We start from the raw sequence: 20,855 nt of genomic DNA, 5'->3' as shown, positions 1-20,855 counted from the left end.
AAATATCTGTGAAGCATTTCTGAGACATTTCAATGATAAATGCAGTATTTTTTGAAACATCTTTTTGAAGTTTCCATTCCATATGCTAATTCACACTGCAGCATGAATCTTAAGGATTGTGCCCAGGTGCAACTTGGATGGGTTTCCAGGCACAAACATCATCAATTCCAGCGAAGGAGAAAATCTGCCTCTTACAATCAAATCCACGAAACAGTAGCCTGACAATAGAATCCTGATTAACAGATAACTACTTTGCCCAGAAATTTTATGCTTGGGTCAGGAATTTTGTTGCACTGCATCCAGAAATAGCCTGTTTGCAAATCCTAGTGGCACAGCCCATTTAATCATTCGTCCCAGCAAGTGAAGGTAATTGAAAATATCCTAAAAGACATATCTCTTCAGCTGTTTATTGCTATGTGTGGAGTTTCAACAATAGAGGCTGTGAGCAACCTACTTATTACTTGTGCAGTAACTGCAGTGTCTACAAAAAAAGGCCGAAGATATGTAAAAGATCAATCTGAAATTTTATATATATTAGCACATCTCCTGAGGTGTTGCTCATGGCCTGAACAGAAGGTTGACAGAATCTCTGATGAAGCCAGTGTAGGGTCTGAATGGAGATGGCAGGCAGATTTGGATGGAGACAGGAGCTGGGTCTGGGTGGAAATGGGAGACGGGTCTGGATGCTGCGTTGAGGCCACTACTGAGTTTAGGGTGAGAGTGAGTTCTGTGTTCAGGCATCTGAGTGTTGAGGGGGTACATTGATTTTTGAAAGAAAATAAAGGGTAAGCCCAAGGATGGAGTGCAGATGGAAATGGGTTTTGGGTGCAGGTTTCTCAAATTGCATATCAGATTTATGGAGGCCCGGACATTTTTACAGCAGCATATTGTAAATAAATAGTCAGCATGGTTTTAGAAGAGGAAGGTCATGTCCAATGAGAATTCTTGATGAAAGCAGAAAATGCTGGAAATACTCAGTAGGTCTGGCAACATCTGTGGAGAGAGAACTCTCTCTACGAAGGTATGAGGTGCGAGTTGGCTATGAACAATTGGGAAGCATTACTTAAAGGGATGACGGTGGATAGGCAATGGCAAACATTTACAGTGCGCATAGATGCACTGCAACAAATATTTATCTCTGTCTAGCGCAAAAGTAAAACGGGAAAGGTAGCCAAACCATGGCTGACCAGGGAAATTAGAGATAGCATTAGATCCAAGGAAGAGGCATATAAATCTGCCAGGAAAAACAACAGACCTGAGGATTGGGAGCAGTTTAGAATTCAGCAAAGGAGGACCAAGGGATTGATTAAGAAGGAGAAAATAGAGTACATGAGCAAGCTTGCGGGGAACATAAATACCGACTGTAAAAGTTTCTATAGGTATGTGAAGAGAAAAAGATTGGTGAAGACAAATGTAGGTCCCTTACAGTCAGAAACAGGGGAATTTATTATGGGGAACAAAGAAATGGCTGACCAACTAAATGCATACTTTGGTTCTGTCTTCACAAAGGAGGACATAAATATCATGCCAGAAATGTTGGGGAACACAGGGCTTAGTGAGAGAGAGGAACTGAAGGAAATCAGTATCAGTATAGAAATGGTGTTGGGGAAATTGATGGGATTGAAGGCCGATAAATCCCCAGGGCCTGATGGTATGCATCCCGGAGTACTTAAGGAAGTGGCCCTAGAAATAGTGGATGCATTGGTGGTCATCTTCCAAGATTCTATAGACTCTGGAACAGTTCCTACAGATTGGAGGGTAGCTAACGTAACCCCACTAGTTAAAAAGGGAGGTAGAGAGAAAGCAGGGAATTATAGACCAGTTAGCCTGACGTCGGTAGTGGGGAAAATTCTAGAGCCCATTATCAAAGATTTTATAGCAGAGCACTTAGAGAACAGTGGTAGAATCGGACAGAGTCAGCATGGATTTACGAAAGGGAAATCATGCTTGACAAATCTACTAGAATTCTTCGAGGATGTAACTAGTAGAGTTGATGAGGGGGAGCCAGTGGATATGGTTTATTTGGACTTTCAGAAGGCTTTCGACAAAGTCCCACATAAGAGATTAGCATGTAAAATTAAAGCACGTGGGATTGGGGATAGCGTATTGCGAAGGATAGAAAATTGGTTGGCAGGCAGGAAACAAAGAGTAGGGATAAGTGGGTCTTTTTCCAAATGGCAAGCAGTGACTAGTGGGGTACCACAGGGATCGGTGCTAGGACCCCAGCTATTCACAATATATATTAATGATTTAGATGAGGGAATTAAATGTAATATCTCCAAATTTGCAGATGACACAAAACTGGGTGGGAGGATGAGTTGTGAGGAGGATGCAGAGAGGCTTCAGGGTGATTTGGACAAGTTGAGTGAGTGGGCAAATGCCTGGCAGATGCAGTATAATGTGGATAAATGTGAGGTTATCCACTTTGGTAGCAAAAACAGGAAGGAAGATTATTATCTAAATGGCTATAAACTGAGAGAGGGGATTATGCAGTGAGACCTGGGTGTTCTCATACACCAGTCGCTGAAGGTAAGCATGCAGGTGCAACAGGCGGTAAAAAAGGCAAATGGTATGTTGGCCTTCATGGCGAGAGGATTCGAGTAAAGGAGCAGGGATGTCTTGCTGCAATTATACAGGGCCTTGGTGAGGCCACACCTGGAATATTGTATGCAGTTTTGGTCTCCTTATCTGAGGAAGGATGTTCTTGCTATCGAGGGAGTGCAGCGAAGGTTTACCAGACTGATTCCTGGGATGGCGGGACTGGTGTATGAAGAGCGATTGAGTCAGTTAGGAATATATTCGCTGGAGTTTAGAAGAGTGAGGGGGGATCTCATAGAAACCTATAAAATTCTAACAGGACTTGACAGGGTAGATGAAGGAAGGATGTTCCCGATGGTGGGGGAGTCCAGAACCGGGGGTCATAGTCTAAGGATACGGGGTAAACCTTTCAGGACTGAGATGAGGTGAAATTTCTTCACCCAGCGAGTGGTGAGTCTGTGGAATTCGCTACCACAGAAAGCAGTTGAGGCCAAAACGTTGTATGTTTTCAAGAAGGAGTTAGATATAGCTCTTGGGTCTAAAGGGATCAAAGGGTATGGGGAGAAAGTGGGAACAGGTGACTGAGTTGAATGATCAGCCATGATCATAATGGCAGAGCAGGCTTGAAGGGCCGAATGGCCTACTCCTGCTCCTATTTTATATGTTTCTAAGCAGAGTTGACATTTCAGGTCTGTGCCCTGTCAACAGAACTGGCAAAGTTTAGAAATGTAATAGATTTTAAGCAAATGAAGTGGGGGTGAGGGGGGTGGAAGAAAACAAAAGGGAAAGTGTGTGATAGGACAGAGGGCAGGAGAGATTAAATGACAAAGATGTTCGGGGACAAAGGCAGAGGGAGTGTTAATGGTGGTGTGAAAGATAAAGCATTTGTCCCAGAGAGAGTGTTAATGACAGAATAATAGACAGCTCTGTCCAAAAGCACAAACATGAAAAACCAAGTTTAAGGCAGGCATATGGTTAAAAAATAAAATAATAATAAAAAAGGCCAGTTATGCTCTGAAATTATTGAACTCAGTGTTGAGTCTGGAAGGCTGTAGAGTGCCTAATTGGAAAATGAGGTGCTTTTCAGCCTGTTACTGCCCCACTGAACTTATTTCTTCCTAACTGACTCTATCTTTTCTCCCCTGGTCCAGTCTTTTCCCACCTGCATTTGTGACCCTTCTCACGCCCTGCATCATTTCGATAAATTCCAGTTTCCTGGCCCTAACTGCCTCCTCTCCACAGTGGACGTCCAATCTCTGTATACCTCCATCCCCCACCAGTACAGTCTGAGGGCTCTCCATTTCTTCCTTGAACAGAGGCCCAATCAGTCCCTATCCACTAACATCCTCCTCTTCCTGGCTGAACTTGTTCTCACATTGAAAAACTTCTCCTTCAACTCCATTCACATTCTTCAAATAAAACGTGTTGATCTGGGTACCTGCATGGGTCCTAGTTATGCCTGTTTTTTGTGGCGTATGTCGAACACTCCTTGTTCCAGTTCTACACAGACCCCTTCCCCCAACTTTTTTTCTGGTCCATTGATGACAGTATCAGTGCTCTTTCCATCTCTCACCCCGAACTGGAAAACTTCATCAACTTTGCTTCCAATTTCCACCCTTCTTTCACCTTTACATGGTCTATCTCCGACACTTCCCTTCCCTTCCTCAACTTCTCTGTCTCCATCTCTGGGGATAGGCTGTCTACTAGTATCCATTATAAGCCTACCGACTCCTATGGCTACCTTGAATACACTTCCTCACGCCCTGCTTCCTGTAAGAACTCCATTCCATTCTCCCAGTTTCTCCATCTCCGACACATCTGTTCTGATGATGCAACCTTCCACAACATCGCTTCTGATATGTCTCCCTTTTTCTTGAACCGAGGATTTCCCCCCACCCCCCACTGTGGTTGAAAGGGCCCTCAACCATGTCTGACTCATTTCCCGCACTTCTGCCCTCACCCCTTTCCCTCCCTCCCAGAACCACGACAGGGTTCCCCTTGACCTCACTTTCCACCCCACCAGCCTCCACATCCAAAGGATCATCCTCCGCCATTTCTGCCACCTCCAGCGTGATGCCACCACCAAGCACACCTTCCCCTCCCCTGTCAGCATTCCAAAGGGATTGTTCCCTCCGCGATACCCTGGTCCACTCCACCATTACCCCCGACACCTCGTCCCCTTCCCATGCAATCACAGGAGATGTAACAAGGCCTCAAACACTCCTTCCAGGTGAAGCAGCGATTTACTTGTACTTCTTTCAATTTAGTAAACTGTATTCGCTGCTCACAATGTGGTCTCCTATACACTGGGGAGACCAAACACAGATTAGGTGATCGTTTGTGGAACACCTCCACTCAGCCCGCAAGCATGACCCCGAGTTTCCGGTTGCTTGCCATTTCAATTCAGCAGCCTGCTCTCACAACCACAATTCTGTCCTTGGTCTGCTGTAGTATTCTCGTGAATATCAACGCAAGCCCAAGGAACAGCATCTCATTTACTGATTAGGCACGCTACAGCCTCCCGGACTCAACATTGAGTTCAGTAATTTCAGAGCATGACTAGCCTTTTTTATTATTATTTTTTTTTTTTAAATCGTGTGCCTGCCTTAAACTTGATTTTTCATGTTCCTGCTTTTGGACAGAACTGTATTATTCTGTCATTAACACTCTCACTGGACTAATGTTTTGTCTTTCACCACACCATTGGCACTCCCTTTGCCTTTATCCATGACATCTTTGTCATTTAATCTCTCCTGCCCTCTGTCCTATCACACACCTTCCCTTTTGTTCTCTTCCTCCCCCCCCCCCCCCCCCCCAACCCCACTTCACTTGCTTAAAACCTATTCCATTTCTAACCTCAGAATCGTTACAGTGCAGAAGGAGGCCATTCGGCACATAGTGTCTGCGCTGGCTGTCCGAAAGAGCAATTCCTCAGTTCCATTCCCCTGCCTTCTTCCCATACTACATTCTTCCTTTTCATAGAACGGTCTAATTCCTTTTTGAATGCTTCAGTTGAACCTGCCTCCACCACACTCTGAGGCAGCGCATTCCAGACCTTAACTCCCTGTGTGAAAAAGTTTTTCCTCGTGTCACTTTTGCTTCTCTTATCAAATACTTAAAATCTGTGCCCTCTTGTTCTCGTTTCTTTCATGAGTGGGAACAGTTTCTATCTATCTACTCTGTCCAGACCCCTCATGATTTTGAATACCTCTATCAAATCATCTCTCCGCCTTTGCCTGTTCAGATAAAAGGTCACAGACCTGAAACATTAACTCTGCTTCTCTGTCCACAGATGCTGCCAGACCTGCTAAGTATTTCCAACATTTTCTGTTTTTATTTCAGTTTTCCAGCACCTGCATTATTTTGCTTTTAATTGAGCATTCTTGATTATCGTGACTTTATGGATGTTTAAATTTCCAGTGAGATATTTTATTTTAGATTTAAAAAAGGTTATTGACAAAGTTCTGCATGAAAGACTTTCAATTTAGTTGAAAACCACAGGAATCCAGAGAGTAGATTGGGGGACTAAATCGGCATAAACCAAGTACTAGTGAGAAGCGTACTGCTAGATGAAGGGAGGTGTTGAGTGACATTCCATAGAAGTCCATGCTTGGCCTTTTAAATGGTGCCAAGTCATCCATTTGAACTGGCAGGCTTAATGTCTCATCCAGAAGGTGCCATCTCAAACTATACAGCACTTCCTCAATACTGCTTAGTAGTGTCAGTCGAGGTGATGCTTTAAACTCTTGGAGTTGGGCTTGTACTCGCAATGTTCTGAGAAAATGGTCCTCCAATTTCAATCATTTATGCAAATACAGACAGATGGCACATGAAGGGTATTGCAGACTGGATAAAATAATGTGCAACGTAAGTACAAAATAAAATTAGCTAACATCGAGAAAGGGACCTTTAAATAATAGTGGACTCATCACATTCAACTATTAATCTCAGGATGTGGCTGGCAATTAAAAATGCTAACAGCAACTATTGGGATCTAGGTAAAATTAAAACAGTAAAGGTCCAGAGCTTATTCATTGCACTGGTTAGACTTCACTTGGGGTACCGTGTACAGCTCTAGTCACTGTTACAGCAGTGATAGCATAGAAACTTAAAGCACCGAAGGAGGCCATTCAGCCCATCACACCTATGCTTAGTCCCACATCCCCACTTTTTGTCTGTAGCTCTAAGTTCCACAGCCTTAACTACCTGTCCAATTTACTTTTAAAATTATTTATGAAATCAGCTCCCACCACATTTTCAGGTGGTGCATTCCAGATCCCAGCAACCGTCTGAGTGAAAAACATTCTCATATCCCCTCTAGATCTTTAGCCAGTGATTTTAAATCTCTGACCTCTGGTATTCACTCACTGTAATTGGGGAATTGTAGAAAAAGTAGGAGAGTCATAAATTGCCAATTAATAAAGAGTGAAAAATGGAACTAATGAGCAAAAAAACGATGTCACATTTGTAGACGAATGCCAAGAAATTTTCTAAGATATTCTAAACACATATTTCAGTTGTCCTTAGAATCATTCTCCTCTAAAATTATACAAATTTTCTTTGGCTTTATTAAGCTTTTTGTGCAGTGAATTAACTGCTTGTCAAGATGGAACACTGTCCTGTTTCAGGTATCCATTGTCAGCATTAGTACAGTTTGTTGCAGAGTAAAACCTCCCTGTACTTTGTACACTGAGCAGCTGCAGCAAGCTGTATTCAAAACAGCCCCCTCTTGCTGTAGCGTGCCACTTTGCTTTTTCTTATGCCAGCCACCTTAGTAAGGTTGCTGAATTGGGAGTGATTTTGTGCTGAGAGTTCAAACTCATTTCATGGAGGACACTTAAAACCAGCAGACAAAGGAGACTTCTGCAGCATTGGGCTGGAGTGGATTAGTACTTGGGGCCCCACTCACTGTGCTAACCTACTGCACCACCTTAGAGCAAACCCAGAATCCAAACTGAAATCTTCCTGAGACTGGCCTTGTATCTGTGGCTCATTGGGTAGCACACTTGCCTCGAAGTCAGAAGAGTATGAGGTTCAGTGAGGTAGCGTTACAGGCACAAAGCATTTGCTTCATCTTGCTGTTTCAGCATCAGTTCCTCACATGGCAAGTTCTCCATAGCAATCAGCTGGAGGGGAAGGTGTGTGAGGGAAATAATGAATAGAGAAGACACTCCTGGAAATCTCATGAGGCCCTCTAACTATGTACTGTGGCAGCAATCCTGATGGTAGGTTGCATAGCTGCCCTGGCACCAGGAAAAAATGCATTTGCCGTGAAACTGAAGGAGACGAGAAAATAACTTGATAAAGAGAATTTAGAACAAAATGTGCCACAACTGCTCAACCAAAATATGATATAGGTCACAAATGAGTTGTGACAATCTTGAGCATATTTGTATCTGTTGTTACGACCAGGTGAGAAAGGGGTCTAGGGTTCCCTCTTAGCCTTCACCTGGTCTTACTGTAACAGGGTTTAATTTTAAACATACCATTTTTTTTTTAGCTCCCCCTTAGTGTATTCTTGTTCATTAACTTCCAATTATAAGGCAAAGAAACTAGCCAAACAGGTTTTCTTAGATTTAAAGAAAAAAGGTTGAACTTTATTAAATTTAAACGCTAATTTGGTTAAAGTTTACGAATACGCGACGTGCCCACGCGAGCATGCATACGCGATATGCACATACAGATAGAGACAGAAAAGAACAGAAAAAATAAAGTGGAAAAGTTTGAGGCGATATCTGAAGGTGATTTTGGTTACTGTTCCTCGAGCTCGCTGTAAAGTCCTTGATTGTAGGTAGGTCTTGCTTTTCATTGGGGCCCAATATTCATCTTACACCCTTGTTCGATGTTGGAGATTTTTCTCTCTTGAAGTTCATGTGTCCTCAGTGGGTCCAGAGGCTTGTGAGAAAGGGATGGGAGCAGACAGGAGAGGTTGTCTTACTCCAGGAGCAAACATCTTTCCCTGAGTTCAAAAACTCTGTGGCTAGTTCAAAAAACCCTGGACCAGCCAGTTAGTCACATGGCCAGCTGCTTTAGCCAGTCCTGGCTTTTGTGGATTGTATCACCTTAGCAGTCTTTGGAATGATCTTCCTTACACCTTCAATGACTGATAATCAAAATCCATTGTGGGTTGAATGTGTCAGGGAATGGTCCTTTTGTCTCCATAAGCACTGTCAGTATGCAAATATTTTTCAGCTAAGTGTCTGGCAGCCCTTATAACAGGCCTTTTCTTCTTACCAGCAAGTTTAAAATCAATGTTCATATGCCAAAATTAATATGCCTTATTCTTGGCAGGTGGGGGCTTGCATGACACTGTTTATAACTGATGTCCATTGATCCCTGTAACATTATTTGAGGTCATCAGGTGTAGGGCACACTTCATTCTGAAACTCTAACAGGGGCTCAGCAGGCAGGTTGTTAGTCACCAGTGTTTGTAGATTTTTGTTGTGCAAGTGAAGAGGATGGAGAGATGAACTTTCATCCTTGTCAAGGCAAATGATGTTGATGTTTGCTCAGATTGAACACCCATGTGAATAAAAGGAGCTATCTTTATTCAAAATGGGTTACTACTGTGAATCAAATTGAGTTAATCTCAGTCAAGGTGAATGACTGTTGACAATTCTGGAGCGATTGTTTCCTCCTTTGCCTCGGCTGCCCTCCAATTGTCTCTTTTTGAAGGCAGTGACTCGTGTCAGTTTGCAGTTCTGCAGGTGCAAGCCATGTTACCTCTAAGCCTGGACATTATGTCTGAGCAGGCTGCTTGACCATGGAGACTGAAATTAGTCCTATTCTCACAAAATATGCAGCAAGAAGACATTTCTCTGTGGTCAGGAATGGGAACGCTGGAATTGTAGAATTCTACAACAAAGAGGGAGGCTGTTTAGTTAATTGTTTTGTGCCAACTCTCTGAAAGAGCTATTTACTTCGTCCCATTTCTTTACTATTTCCCCGTACTCCAGAATTTATCTTTTTGAAATATTTATCCACTTCACTTTTATAAGCTATTATATTATACTGCTTTCAGCACAGTTTCTAGTAGGATATTCCATGTCCTAACAGCCTACTTCATAAAATAAATCCTTCTAATCTCTTGCTTTGTACTTTTGGTGGTTATCTTAAATTTATACCCTCCAGTTACTGACTCATGAGAGGGAGATTATTTTTTCCCAATTTGCCTTAGCAGAACCCCTTGTAATTTAAATGTTTTAAAAAAAAAATCACCTCATCAACCTGATTTCACTGAAACCAATTGTAACAGCCAAACTGCTGCACCACCTGAGAACAGATCCAGAGTTAAAGCTAAAACCTTTCTGGCCTGGCCTGGTATCATCTGTGGTGTGGTGGGTAGCACTCTTGCCTCTGAAACAGAAGATTGAGAGTTCAGGCTCCACCCCAGAGAAGCGCATAACCTGGCTGATGCTTCAATGCAGAAGGAATGTTGCTATCTTCTAACTGAGGTGTTAAACTGAGGCCCCCATCTGCCCCCTAAGGTGTTGTGTAAATGATCCCATGGCTCTATTTCGAAGGGGCTCGGTTAGCTTAGATGGCTAGAGTGTGATACGGCTAGATGCCAACAGCGCGAATTCAATTCCCGTACTGGCTGTAGTAGTTCGTGAAGACCTGCCTCCTCGCCTTGCCCCACTCTTGAGCAGATGCTCCTCAAGCTCTACATTACCAACTGTCTCTCTTTAATAGAGAGAGATGCCTATGGTCCTTTGGGATTTTGAAGGAGAGCAGTGTAATTCTCCCAGTGTCCTGGCCAATATTTATCCCTCAGTTAAAACCTAGAACAGACAATCTGGTCACTTATCTCATCGCTGTTTGTGGGAGCTTGCTGTGTACATTTTGGCTCCCACATTCTTACAACAGTATCTACACTTCAGAAGTACTGCATTGGTTGTAAAGCGCTTTAGGACGTCCTGAGGTCGTGAAATGTGCTATATAAATGCGAGTTCTTTTTTTGAATGGGTCAGTTGAATGTTGACTTGACCAACTGAACCATGACGGGAGCTGTTTTTTTCCTAAGGTTACTTTAGGTTTTCTCCCGTTCCACTATTTAAAAGGGCCCAGTGCCACTCACTGTACACCTGAAGAAAGGTGGGTGGACAACCAGCTGCCCAGTCTCTGCCAATGGTATCCCATAACAGGCTGCCAGGAGCTGGCACTAGGTGACTTGTCCATCTTGATTCTTTTCTCCTGTTCTGTGGGAGGAATGCATAATCCTAATGGACTGAGAGCTTGCTGTCTTATGAATCAGGAATGCAAGCCTACATCTTATTACTACATAGCACAGCAGGTTGGAGCCCTGCACCGGCTGTGGATTAAAAAATCATCCCTTACCGGAACAAATCTCTTCAAAGCAGTTTCTAATATGTATTGAAAATTTTTTCATTTCTAAAATTTGCAGAGACTAACCATTTTTTTTTTATCTCCTTGCATGGCAGGGTGAGAAACTATGAACCACTCTGTGTAAATCTGCAGTCCCAGATCCTTAATTGTTACCAAGAAAATCCGCAGCTGACTTTAAAGTGCTCTGCCTTCGCCAAGGAATACCGTCACTGCATCAGGGAGGCGCAAAAGGTATGGTTTAAATGTTACCCTCTTGACATTTATGGGCACTTTCACAGTAGAGGAATTCAACTGTGAGAGGAGTTCACATCCTCTGCTAAGTATAAATCATAGAATCATAGACTTGTTACAGCGCAGAAGGAGGCCATTCAGCCCATTGAGCCCATGCTGTCTCTCTGCCAGAGCAATTTAGCTGAACGGTCAAATCTTCAGGTGTTCAATGATATTGTAGATCCCTGATAATGTGGGTCAGTCAAACTATTGTCAGATTAGCCTCTTATTGCTATAAAGTAAATCGGGGGCACGGGTGGGGTCAGAAGGGGTCTCCCAGTCCCAGATGTTTATAGTGTTTAGGTTCTGAGTCCCCCATTGTACCAGTGAAGCACAGCACCTGACACTAAATCTAAAAAGGGGAGTGCACCGCATGGAGGTCACCCTCCTGAAATATGAGTGATTTTTTTTTAATGAAAGTTAATTTATTTCAATCAAAACCTATTGTTCACATGGGTTTAAGAATGTTAGGCACATCATTGTGAACATACTCCTTTGACTGGTGATGCTCATACATTTTACCATGACGCAAGTACTGAGTTTCACAAGTCATGAAAGTTACGAAAGGAAGAACGTGCATTTATATAGCATCTTTCACAGCCTCAGAATGTCCCGAAGCACTTTGCAGCCAGTGTGGAGCACTTTGAAAGAGTCGTCACTGACGTAGGAAATGCGGCAGCCAATTTGCGCACAGCAAGCTCCCAGAAATAGCAATGAGATAAATGACCAGATAGTCTGTTTCGTGATGTTGGTTGCAGGAACTGACACACCAGCCTGGATTATGCAGCTAATGCTCTGGGGACATGGGTTCAAATCCCACCACGGCAGATGGTGGAATTTGAATTCAGTTAATAAATCTTAATTTAAAAAAGGCTCGTCTAGTGGTGATCATGAAACCATTGTCAATTGTTGTAAAAAAAAAACCCATCTGATTCACTAATGTCCTTTAGGGAAGGAAATCTGCCGTCCTTACCTGGTCTGGCCTACATGTGGTTGACTCTTAAATGCCCTCTGAAATGGCCACCTGAGGTCCCCAACATCGCAGATGCCATTCTTCAGCCAATCCACGTGATATCAAGAAATGGCTGAAGGTACTGGATACTGCAAAGGCAATAGTACTGAAGACTTGTGCTCAGTACTGCTACAACACTGGCACCTACCCGGCAATATGGAAAATTGCCCAAGTATGTCCTGTGCACAAAAAGCAGGACAAATCCAACCCGGCCAGTTACTGCCTATCGCTCTACTCTCGATCATCAGCAAAGTGATGGAAGGGCTCGTTGACAGTGCTATCAAGCGACACTTGCCCAGCAATAACCTGCTCACTGACGCTCAGTTTGGGTTCCTCCAGGGTCACTCAGCTCCTGACCTCATTACGGCCTTGGTCCAAACATGGACAAAAGAGCTGAGGTGAGAATGACTGCCTTTGCCATCAAGGCAGCATTTGACCGAGTATGGCATCAAGGAGCCCTAGCAAAATTGGAGTCAATGGGAATCGGGGGAAAACTCTCCATTTGTTGGAGTTATACCTAGCACAAAGGAAGCTGGCTGTGGTTGTGGTCATCTCAGTCCCAAGACATCACTGCAGGAGTTCCTCAGGGTAGTGTCCTAGGCCCAACCATCTTCTGCTGCTTCATCAATGACCTTCCCTCCATCATAAGGTGAGAAGTGGGGATGTTTGCTGATGATTGCATAATGTTCACCATTTGCGACGACTCAGATACTGAAGCAGCCTGTATCCATAAGCAGCAAGACCTGGACAATATCCAATCTTGGGCTGATAAGTGGCAAGTAACATTCGCGCCACCCAAGTGCCAGGCAATGACCATCTCAAACAAGAGAAAATCTAACCATCTCCCCTTGACGTTCAATGGCATTACCATCTTTGAATCCCCCACTATCAACATCCTGGGGGGGGTCACCATTAACCAGAAACTGAACTGGAGTAGCCATATAAATGCTGTGGCTGCAAGAGCAGGTCAGAGGCTGGGAATCCTGCGGTGAGTAACTCACCTCCTGTCTCCCCAATGCCTGTCCACCATCTAAAAGGCACAGTCAGGAGTGTGATGGAATACTCTCCACTTGCCTGGATGGGTGCAGCTCCAACAACACTCAAGAGGTTCAACACCATCTGGGACAAAGCAGTCTGCTTGATTGGCACCCCAACCACTATCTTCAACATTCACTCCCTCCACCACCGACGCACAGTGGCAGCCGTGTGTACCATCTACAAGCTGCACTGCAGCAACTTACCAAGGTTCCTTTGATAGCACCTTCCAAACCTGTGACGTCTACTATCTAGAAGGACAAGGGCAGCAGGCGCATGGGAATACCACCACCTGAAAGTTCCCCTCCAAGCCACACATCATCCTGACCTGGAACTATATCGCCATTCCTTCAATGTCGCTGGGTCAAAATCCTGGGACTCTTCCGAACAGCACAGTTGATGTACCTAAACCTCATGGACTGCAGGGGTTCAAGAAGGCAGCTCATCACCACTTTCTCAAGGGAAATTAGGGATGGGCAATAAATGCTGGCCTAGTCATTGACTCCCACATCTCACAAACGAATGAAAAGAAATTAATAGTGGCCTTGCCAGCGGCACTCACATCCCATGAACAAATCAAAAAACAAAGCCAAGGCAGACACCTTATTGGTTTAAAATCAAGAAAAGCGATTTGCCAACAGAAATAACAGGGTATTACAAGACTGGAGTTCCATCTGTGCATCATAATATACTGAGTCTCTGATCATTACTCCTCTCCATTTCTCCCCGCCCACCTTTTTCTATAGGCACTGATTCAACACCGCTTCCCCATCATGTTCAACTCCTCATTCCTTCCCCCACCCCATGGCCGGCCCCTGGCTACGGCCTGGTGCCGCAGGACTAACTCCCTGTCAGTCTGATTGGTTATTGCCCGGAAAATGGTTTGAAAAATTTAAAAGAGATCCTGCTGTTAAATTCGGCAGGACCTCTGAGAAACCTGTATTTTCAGATTTCGCAGCCTCTAAACCTCCCTCCCCTCAGCCCCCTTGTTATCAGGACCATAGAGGCCTCAGCAGGAGTGCTGTGTCCAATTCTGGGCATCATGCTTTAGGAAGGATGTCAAGGCCTTGGAGAGAGTGCAGAGAAGGTTTGCCAGATTTTACTAGGAATGGAGACTCTAGTTTCTTATTTATTTATTCTATCAAAACTATTCATAATTTTGAACACCTCCATCAAATCTCCCCTTAACCTTCTCTGTTCCAAGGAGAACAATCCCAGCTGCTTCAGTTTCTCCATATAACCGAAGTTATTCATCTCTGGTATCATTTCACTGAATCTCTTCACATCCTGCCTAAGGCCTTGCCATCCTTCTCAAAGTTAAATGGGCCTGGAATTTGTGGGACTTTTGACACTGAACTGCCAGCGTTCACTGTCATTACGCCTTTGAATTTGAACGGAACTTCAGAATTTAGCAGAAGCGTAGATTAACAGGCAGAGCTAGTTATATTTTTTAACAATTTGTGATATTTCACTTCTACCTTAACCTATGTGTATGTCCCATTTTTTTATTTTGCTCTCTGTAAAAATGTTTAAAAAGTGGTTTGATTATTAGTGCTTTTCATTTCCTGGTTTGCTGGCTGTGAAAATTCTTTCATGTGAATGGCTGCTTTGAGTGCTTGATGATATCACTGCAGCTGGACACTGGGAATCCCCATTAAACAACGCTACAATCAATTGCACGGTTGAGAGAGGTCATGTTCTCGCCACAGACATCTCTCAGCACAGCTTTCTTTGAGGTCAACAGTGATCACCGTTGCTGTGCCGCTTTTATGGGCCGTAGTTTTTAATTAGAGATTCCAGCGGTGCATCTGGAGTAAGTAAGCGCAACAGATGTTATTGTTACAGTGTTGTTCCCCATTAATTTCAGTGTACTGGGGAGCATTATAGTTTTACCAACTCAAGGATTTTAGGGTATAGATTTGTGACTATCTGGGATTGTATTTTGGGTTATAGTATAATTTGCAAGCTTCTGCATTTTTTTTTATTTACAGCAGAGGAGACCATTCCACCCATCGAGTCCATGCTGGCTCTCCGTGGAGCAATCCAGTTAGTCCCACTTCCCCGCTCGATCCCCGTAGCCCTGCAAGTTAATTTCTTTCATGTGCCTATCCAGTTTCCTTTTGAAATCATTGATTGTCTCCGCTTCCACCACCCTTATGGGCAGTGAATTCCAGGTCATTACCACTCGCTGTGTAAAACAGTTCTTCCTCACATTCGCCCGACATCTCTTGCCTTCAATATCTGTCCCCTAGTCCTTGTCCCATCAGTTAATGGGAACAGTTTTCCTTGTCTGATTTATCTAAGCCTGTCATAATCTTGTAAACCTCTGTCAAAATCCCCTCAATCTCCTTTGCTTCAGGGAGAACAACCCCATCTTTGCCAACCTAACCTTTTAACTAAAGTCCCCCATCCCTGGAACCATTCTGGTAAATCTCTGCATTCTGTCAAGGATCCCCACATCCTTCTTAAAGTATGATCACCAGAACTGGGCGCAATACTCCAGTTGGAGCCTAACCAGAGCTTTATAGAAGTTCAGCATAACCTCCCTGTTTCTGTACTCTGTGCCTGTATTTATGAAGACCAAGATCCCATATGCTTTGCTAACCACTCTCTCAATATGTTCTGCCACCTTCAAAGATCGATGCACATGCACCCCCAGGTCCCTCTGTTCCTGCACACTCTTTAGAACTGTTGCCATTTAGTCTAAATTGCCTCTCCCTATTCCTCTTGCCAAAATGCATCACCACACACTTGTGTATATTAAATTCGATCTGCCACTTGTCTGCCCATTCTGCTAGCCTATCTATGTCCTGTTGCAGACTGTTTGTGTCATCTTCATTGTTTGCCACTCCTCCAAGTTTGGTACCATCGGCAAATTTTGAAATTTTATTACATTATTGGGATGAGCCAATTCTAAAAGCTAATAACAGGCAGAGTGATAAAGACTAGTTAAGTGCAAACCTGTGAGTTCATTACTGACATCAGTCAGCAGTTTCTGCGTATGTTTCTAATTAAGATCTGTGGGGATTTGCTTTCATTTGCTGTCTGATTCCCTTGACTTCACATCAGCAGCTCTTCTGTGAAGCAGTAAGAATTTCTGAGATATATTAAAGCTTTATTTAGATATAAACCCCTTGAAAGCATTCAGATTTTGGAGATTTACTTTTTAGCACACCATTCTTATTTTTAGTCTATTACTGGAATGTACTTTCTAAACTTTGCACATTCATGGCTGCCTGCAATGTGTTCTATTCTCCCTCCTCGACCACGTATCATTATTCCTCTGCAGTCACCCAAGAGGGTAAATTAATCCATCTCCTGTCAAACTAGTACGCGAGGGTCTCTTGGCTTGCCCCTTCCCACCACCCCCACCGCCTTCCCAGCTAACTTGATTACCAAAGGTTTGACTTGCCAATTTCTGCCTTTCTTATTAGGATTCGCCCATTCCCTAGATCACTGCTGAATTGGGGTTTCTTGACCTTGTACTAAGAGCTAGACTGGAAATCCAGTTCCCAACCATGCACTGTGTGTGTCTGAGTAGTTAACCAATCAAAAGAAATCTCCAGAGAAAGGAACACAGGTTTAGATGGGCACCATGGGGGGTGGGGGGGCGGTGTTGTGGGAAAGAGTCCCGTACACAAAGAGCAATGCCTTAGTTATCAGATAACCTGCTTTAGTGATGTTGGTTAAGGGGTAAATATTCGTCTTGACACTGAGAACTGCTCTGCTGTTCTTCAAAATAGCATCATGGGACCTTTAACATGCACTTGAGAGGGCAGAAGGAGCCTCGATTTAATGTCTCATTTGAAAAATGGCACCTCTGGCATTGCAGCATTCCCTCAGTCCTACACTCCCTCAGTACTGCACTGAAGTGTCAGCCTAGATTGTGGACTCAAGTCTCTGGAGCTTGAACTCACAGTTCTCTGTTTCAGAGCCACAGCTAACAGCTAGACAATAATGGTAGACAACAAGTGGTCCACTGAGCTATATTATGAGTACAGTTGCATTATGGACTTTAATGAAGCTTCAGGTGAGATGAGAAGAAACAAGACTTGTTGCACTGTGCCAATTGAGCAGCAGATGCCTAGGATTGTAAAACACAGGTGATAAATTATTCTTTAATGTGTGCTACAAGGCCATAACACATTCATGAGTGCTTTATAGCGCCTTGAATGTTCCAGCAAACATGGTTTGATAATTCACCCGGTTTACTGTTTAACTTCTTCTGGAGTTTACCAATTGAAGTTTTGCCTTCCGACTTCTCTTTCATTATCTCTGTTTATGTGTGACTGTTGCACAATGAGAGAGAACACTGTTTTACATCATGCATCACATATCATAAGAAGGCTGAAATCAGTAATTCAGTTTGTGGCCGATGAGCGCATACCATGTTTTGACTGTTCTATGGCACCCATGAGTATCAGCATAAGTATTTTTAAAAACTGGAATGGTTATTAGACCGAAAACACTGTTCCTTTTTCTTCAATAGCAACCCACCTACCTGCCACCTTCCCAAATTAATCCCTTTTTCTAGAAGCTTATCTAATTGTGCCTTAATACAGTATCTTCCAGTCGTCTTCCCATCCAAACCATTCCACAGCTCGACTCTGCATGGATGAAAATGTTCTGCTTAACCTAACTTCCCACTTCCAACTTATCAATCTTCAAGTCATGTCCTTTGGTTTCGAGCCCATTGCCACAGCAAGCAATCTCCTTGGGTGAATTTTGTTAATTTTCTTCACAATCTTGGAACAACCGTGGCTCCATAGACATCAACAGCCTTTCAGGGCGTCCCCCAAATGGTCATCATGACATGCACACATGGCAGGGAAGTGCTGGGTCTAATACCATGAGTGGGTGTCAAAATATCCACCCACATGAACTTGCCAGCTGAAGTCACTGGATAGTGACAAGCAATGGAAAAAACTGGTTATTTTTTTCCCTCCCTCCCTGGCTCAATCTTTAGAATTCAATGTGCCAATTCGTTCAGGTGATCCTGAGCCTCCACTGATTATACACTCAAGCTCTTTCATGCCCACACATTCAAAACAGCCTTTTGTTGACCTTTACTGGTGCTGTCAGCTGATGAAGACTGAGGCAGTTTTAATTTAGAATACGATGTACACAGAGTCAGGAGGAACTCCCTATTAGATGGACAGGACAACATCTTGTTTAGCAGCTGTACAACCCTTAGGCCCATTACATAGTCTGGCACTGGACCAGTTTGTTTGTTATCCCTAGATAACACTTATGAAGTGGCCTGTGGGCTCTCCCCTATAAAGGAGGGAAGAATTAATACATTTGTTTTAACTCCCACTTAATAAAAGTGCCTCAGCTGATATATTAAGGAAAGAGAGAAGTCCAAGGGGAGTACTTTCAATTCACAGTACTTCCACATTTGTACAATTTCAAACAAAATTAAAAGTACATCCCCTACCTTTTGCTTTCGTTATGTATTTCCTCTAATATGTACACTCAACTTTCTGGGTCTTTACTTGTACCTTTTGATGATGTAGATTGCAGATGAGCCCTATTTGCATCCCGAAGCAGCTTCATTCACTAACAAGGCAGAGGAGTACACAGCAATATTTGGCGGGATGTCACCAGCTGAGTTCTGCTGTATACGACGCCTTCTCAGCTCAAGTGCCTCTAGTTCAGCAACCAGTACTGGTCCAAACTGATCACCAGTTTGGATGGAGGATACTTTTAAGGACACACCAGTAACATTGGATGAATACTCCAATTTACTAAAATTTGTTTCTTCTATCTGTAAAGTGCACATATATGGTTGTTGAATGAGGATGGGACTGAGCTCAGCTGCGATATCTATGACAGGCTCTCGGCATTGACTAGTTGAGCCATTGGTCTGCCGGTGCCCATAGAACTATGTTGCAACAGGTCAGCCCCTTCAGGAAAGGAGGTAAGCAAACTGATGTGGCAAAAAACATCAATAATAATTTAAAAGGAGCAAATCTGTAGCAAATGGTGTGTCCAAGTAGCTTGATCAATTCGGAGCAGGCCTCTCATTGAGTACATCACAGCTGCAGTAGAAAACCCAATCATTAATATAAAATGACCGGATAAATAAAATCCCCTACATGTCTTCCTGCCCCCACCCACCCACAGCCTCCTCAATGTCAAAGTACACCAAGTCTACAGAAGAGGTCATGGGCAATGTAATCTTTTCCAATCACCATTGCTGGGTATGTTGCACAGTGCTATCTATGTTATTTAAAATTTTGCATAGGGCACACACTTCCTACCACAAATATTACTTCCTGTTGTCAGTTTTATTTGGTATAACTTTTGTGTCAACATTTCACAGTGTAAATTGCTATCTCAACATTTTAAGTTGAATTTTTCTGTCAGCTGTCACAATGCAGTTGCAGGCTCTGGCCACTGGATGTCTCTATGGAATTTCCTGAAGTCTGTGTCAATTCTATTGCCATCTTGAGTATAAAAATAAAATTCATCAATTGACCACGGGCAACACTATAGGCAATGGAGTATTAATCTTAAACCTTTTCATTATCTTGCGTGGTATTCTTTTCCTATGCTGATTGCTGCTAGGCCTTGTGTCTCTTATGCTGTCTTTTTGATCCTTCCTTGTCACTTGTTTTGCTGGAGAATTGACATCTAAGTATTGGTGACTGCTGTCTCCATGATTTGTAGTCAGCTGGTTGAGAGACTGCTGCCTGTGATAGCGGTGATTGACTTCTCCGCGCATTTACTTAAGATCCAAAAAAATCTTTATTTCATTTCATCTCCAGTTTTCTTCCTTCACGCACATGTCCTTGCAGAGCAGAACGGAACCCTGGCTGATCTTTACTCCACCCTAGCCCAGGAATCTAACAGAAGCTAATGCAGCAGAGACCACAGATAGTTTCTATAATCTTGCTGGTCCATACAGATCAGTTCCATAGCTCGTGCCCTCATAAATTAAAAGAAAGAACTTGCATTTCTATTGCACCGTGGAGTATAATGTGGGGAAATGTCAAGTTATCCACCTTGGTAGGAAAAATAGAAAAGCAAAATGTTTTATAAAGGGTGAGAGATTGGGAAATATTGGTATGCAGAGGGATTTGGGTGTCCTTGCACATAAATCACAAAGTTAACATGTCGGTACAACAAGCAATTAGTAAAGAAAATGATATGTTAGCATTTATTAAAAATCACTCAAAACCAGTCCAGCAGGCCCCAGTGATGGAGGGAGGGAGGGAGTGTGGGCTTTAAGTGCAGGGAGAGGATGGTTCAGGGAGCTGGGTTGTTTGCTGGTTGGGGCCCTCTGTGGGCCACAGATTGCCCACGGGGGAGGCCTCCCATCAAGCCCGCCTCATTTTACTGAGTGACCTCCCCGTCTGGTGGAGACAACCCCTGCCACTGGCTTCATGCCAGAGGCGGCAGGAAGAGGCCCTTAAGTGGCTAATAATAGGCCTCTTAAGGGCTTCAATTGGCCTCTGGGCAGGAAGGTCATTGTTGGCCTATCCCACCCCCGACATTCTCTAGCCCAAAGGGCAATAGTCAGAGATCTATAGATTTTTGGATACTAAGAAACTCCCCTGCTCTTCAAAATAATGCCATAAGATCTTTTACATCCATCTGAGAGGATAGACAGGGCCTTAGTTGAGCATCTAGGCCAAAAGAAGGCACTTCT

The 20,855-nt window shown here is 43.5% G+C and overlaps 1 protein-coding gene across 1 annotated transcript in view; it reads left to right on the top strand.

Annotated features, from left to right (window-relative positions):
- The window catches only part of chchd6a (coiled-coil-helix-coiled-coil-helix domain containing 6a), a 388,249-nt gene that overhangs the window by 285,148 nt on the left and 82,246 nt on the right, over positions 1–20,855 (top strand). Inside the window, exon 7 of the mRNA XM_068052356.1 lies at positions 10,980–11,115. Within this exon, the coding sequence (XP_067908457.1) occupies positions 10,980–11,115 (136 nt within the window). The remainder of the gene's footprint in view (positions 1–10,979; positions 11,116–20,855) is intronic.

Source organism: Heterodontus francisci, chromosome 19 (assembly GCF_036365525.1).
Source record: "Heterodontus francisci isolate sHetFra1 chromosome 19, sHetFra1.hap1, whole genome shotgun sequence".
In the NCBI taxonomy this organism is placed as follows: Eukaryota; Metazoa; Chordata; class Chondrichthyes; order Heterodontiformes; family Heterodontidae; genus Heterodontus; species Heterodontus francisci.
This window is presented reverse-complemented; position numbering and strand designations above follow the sequence as displayed.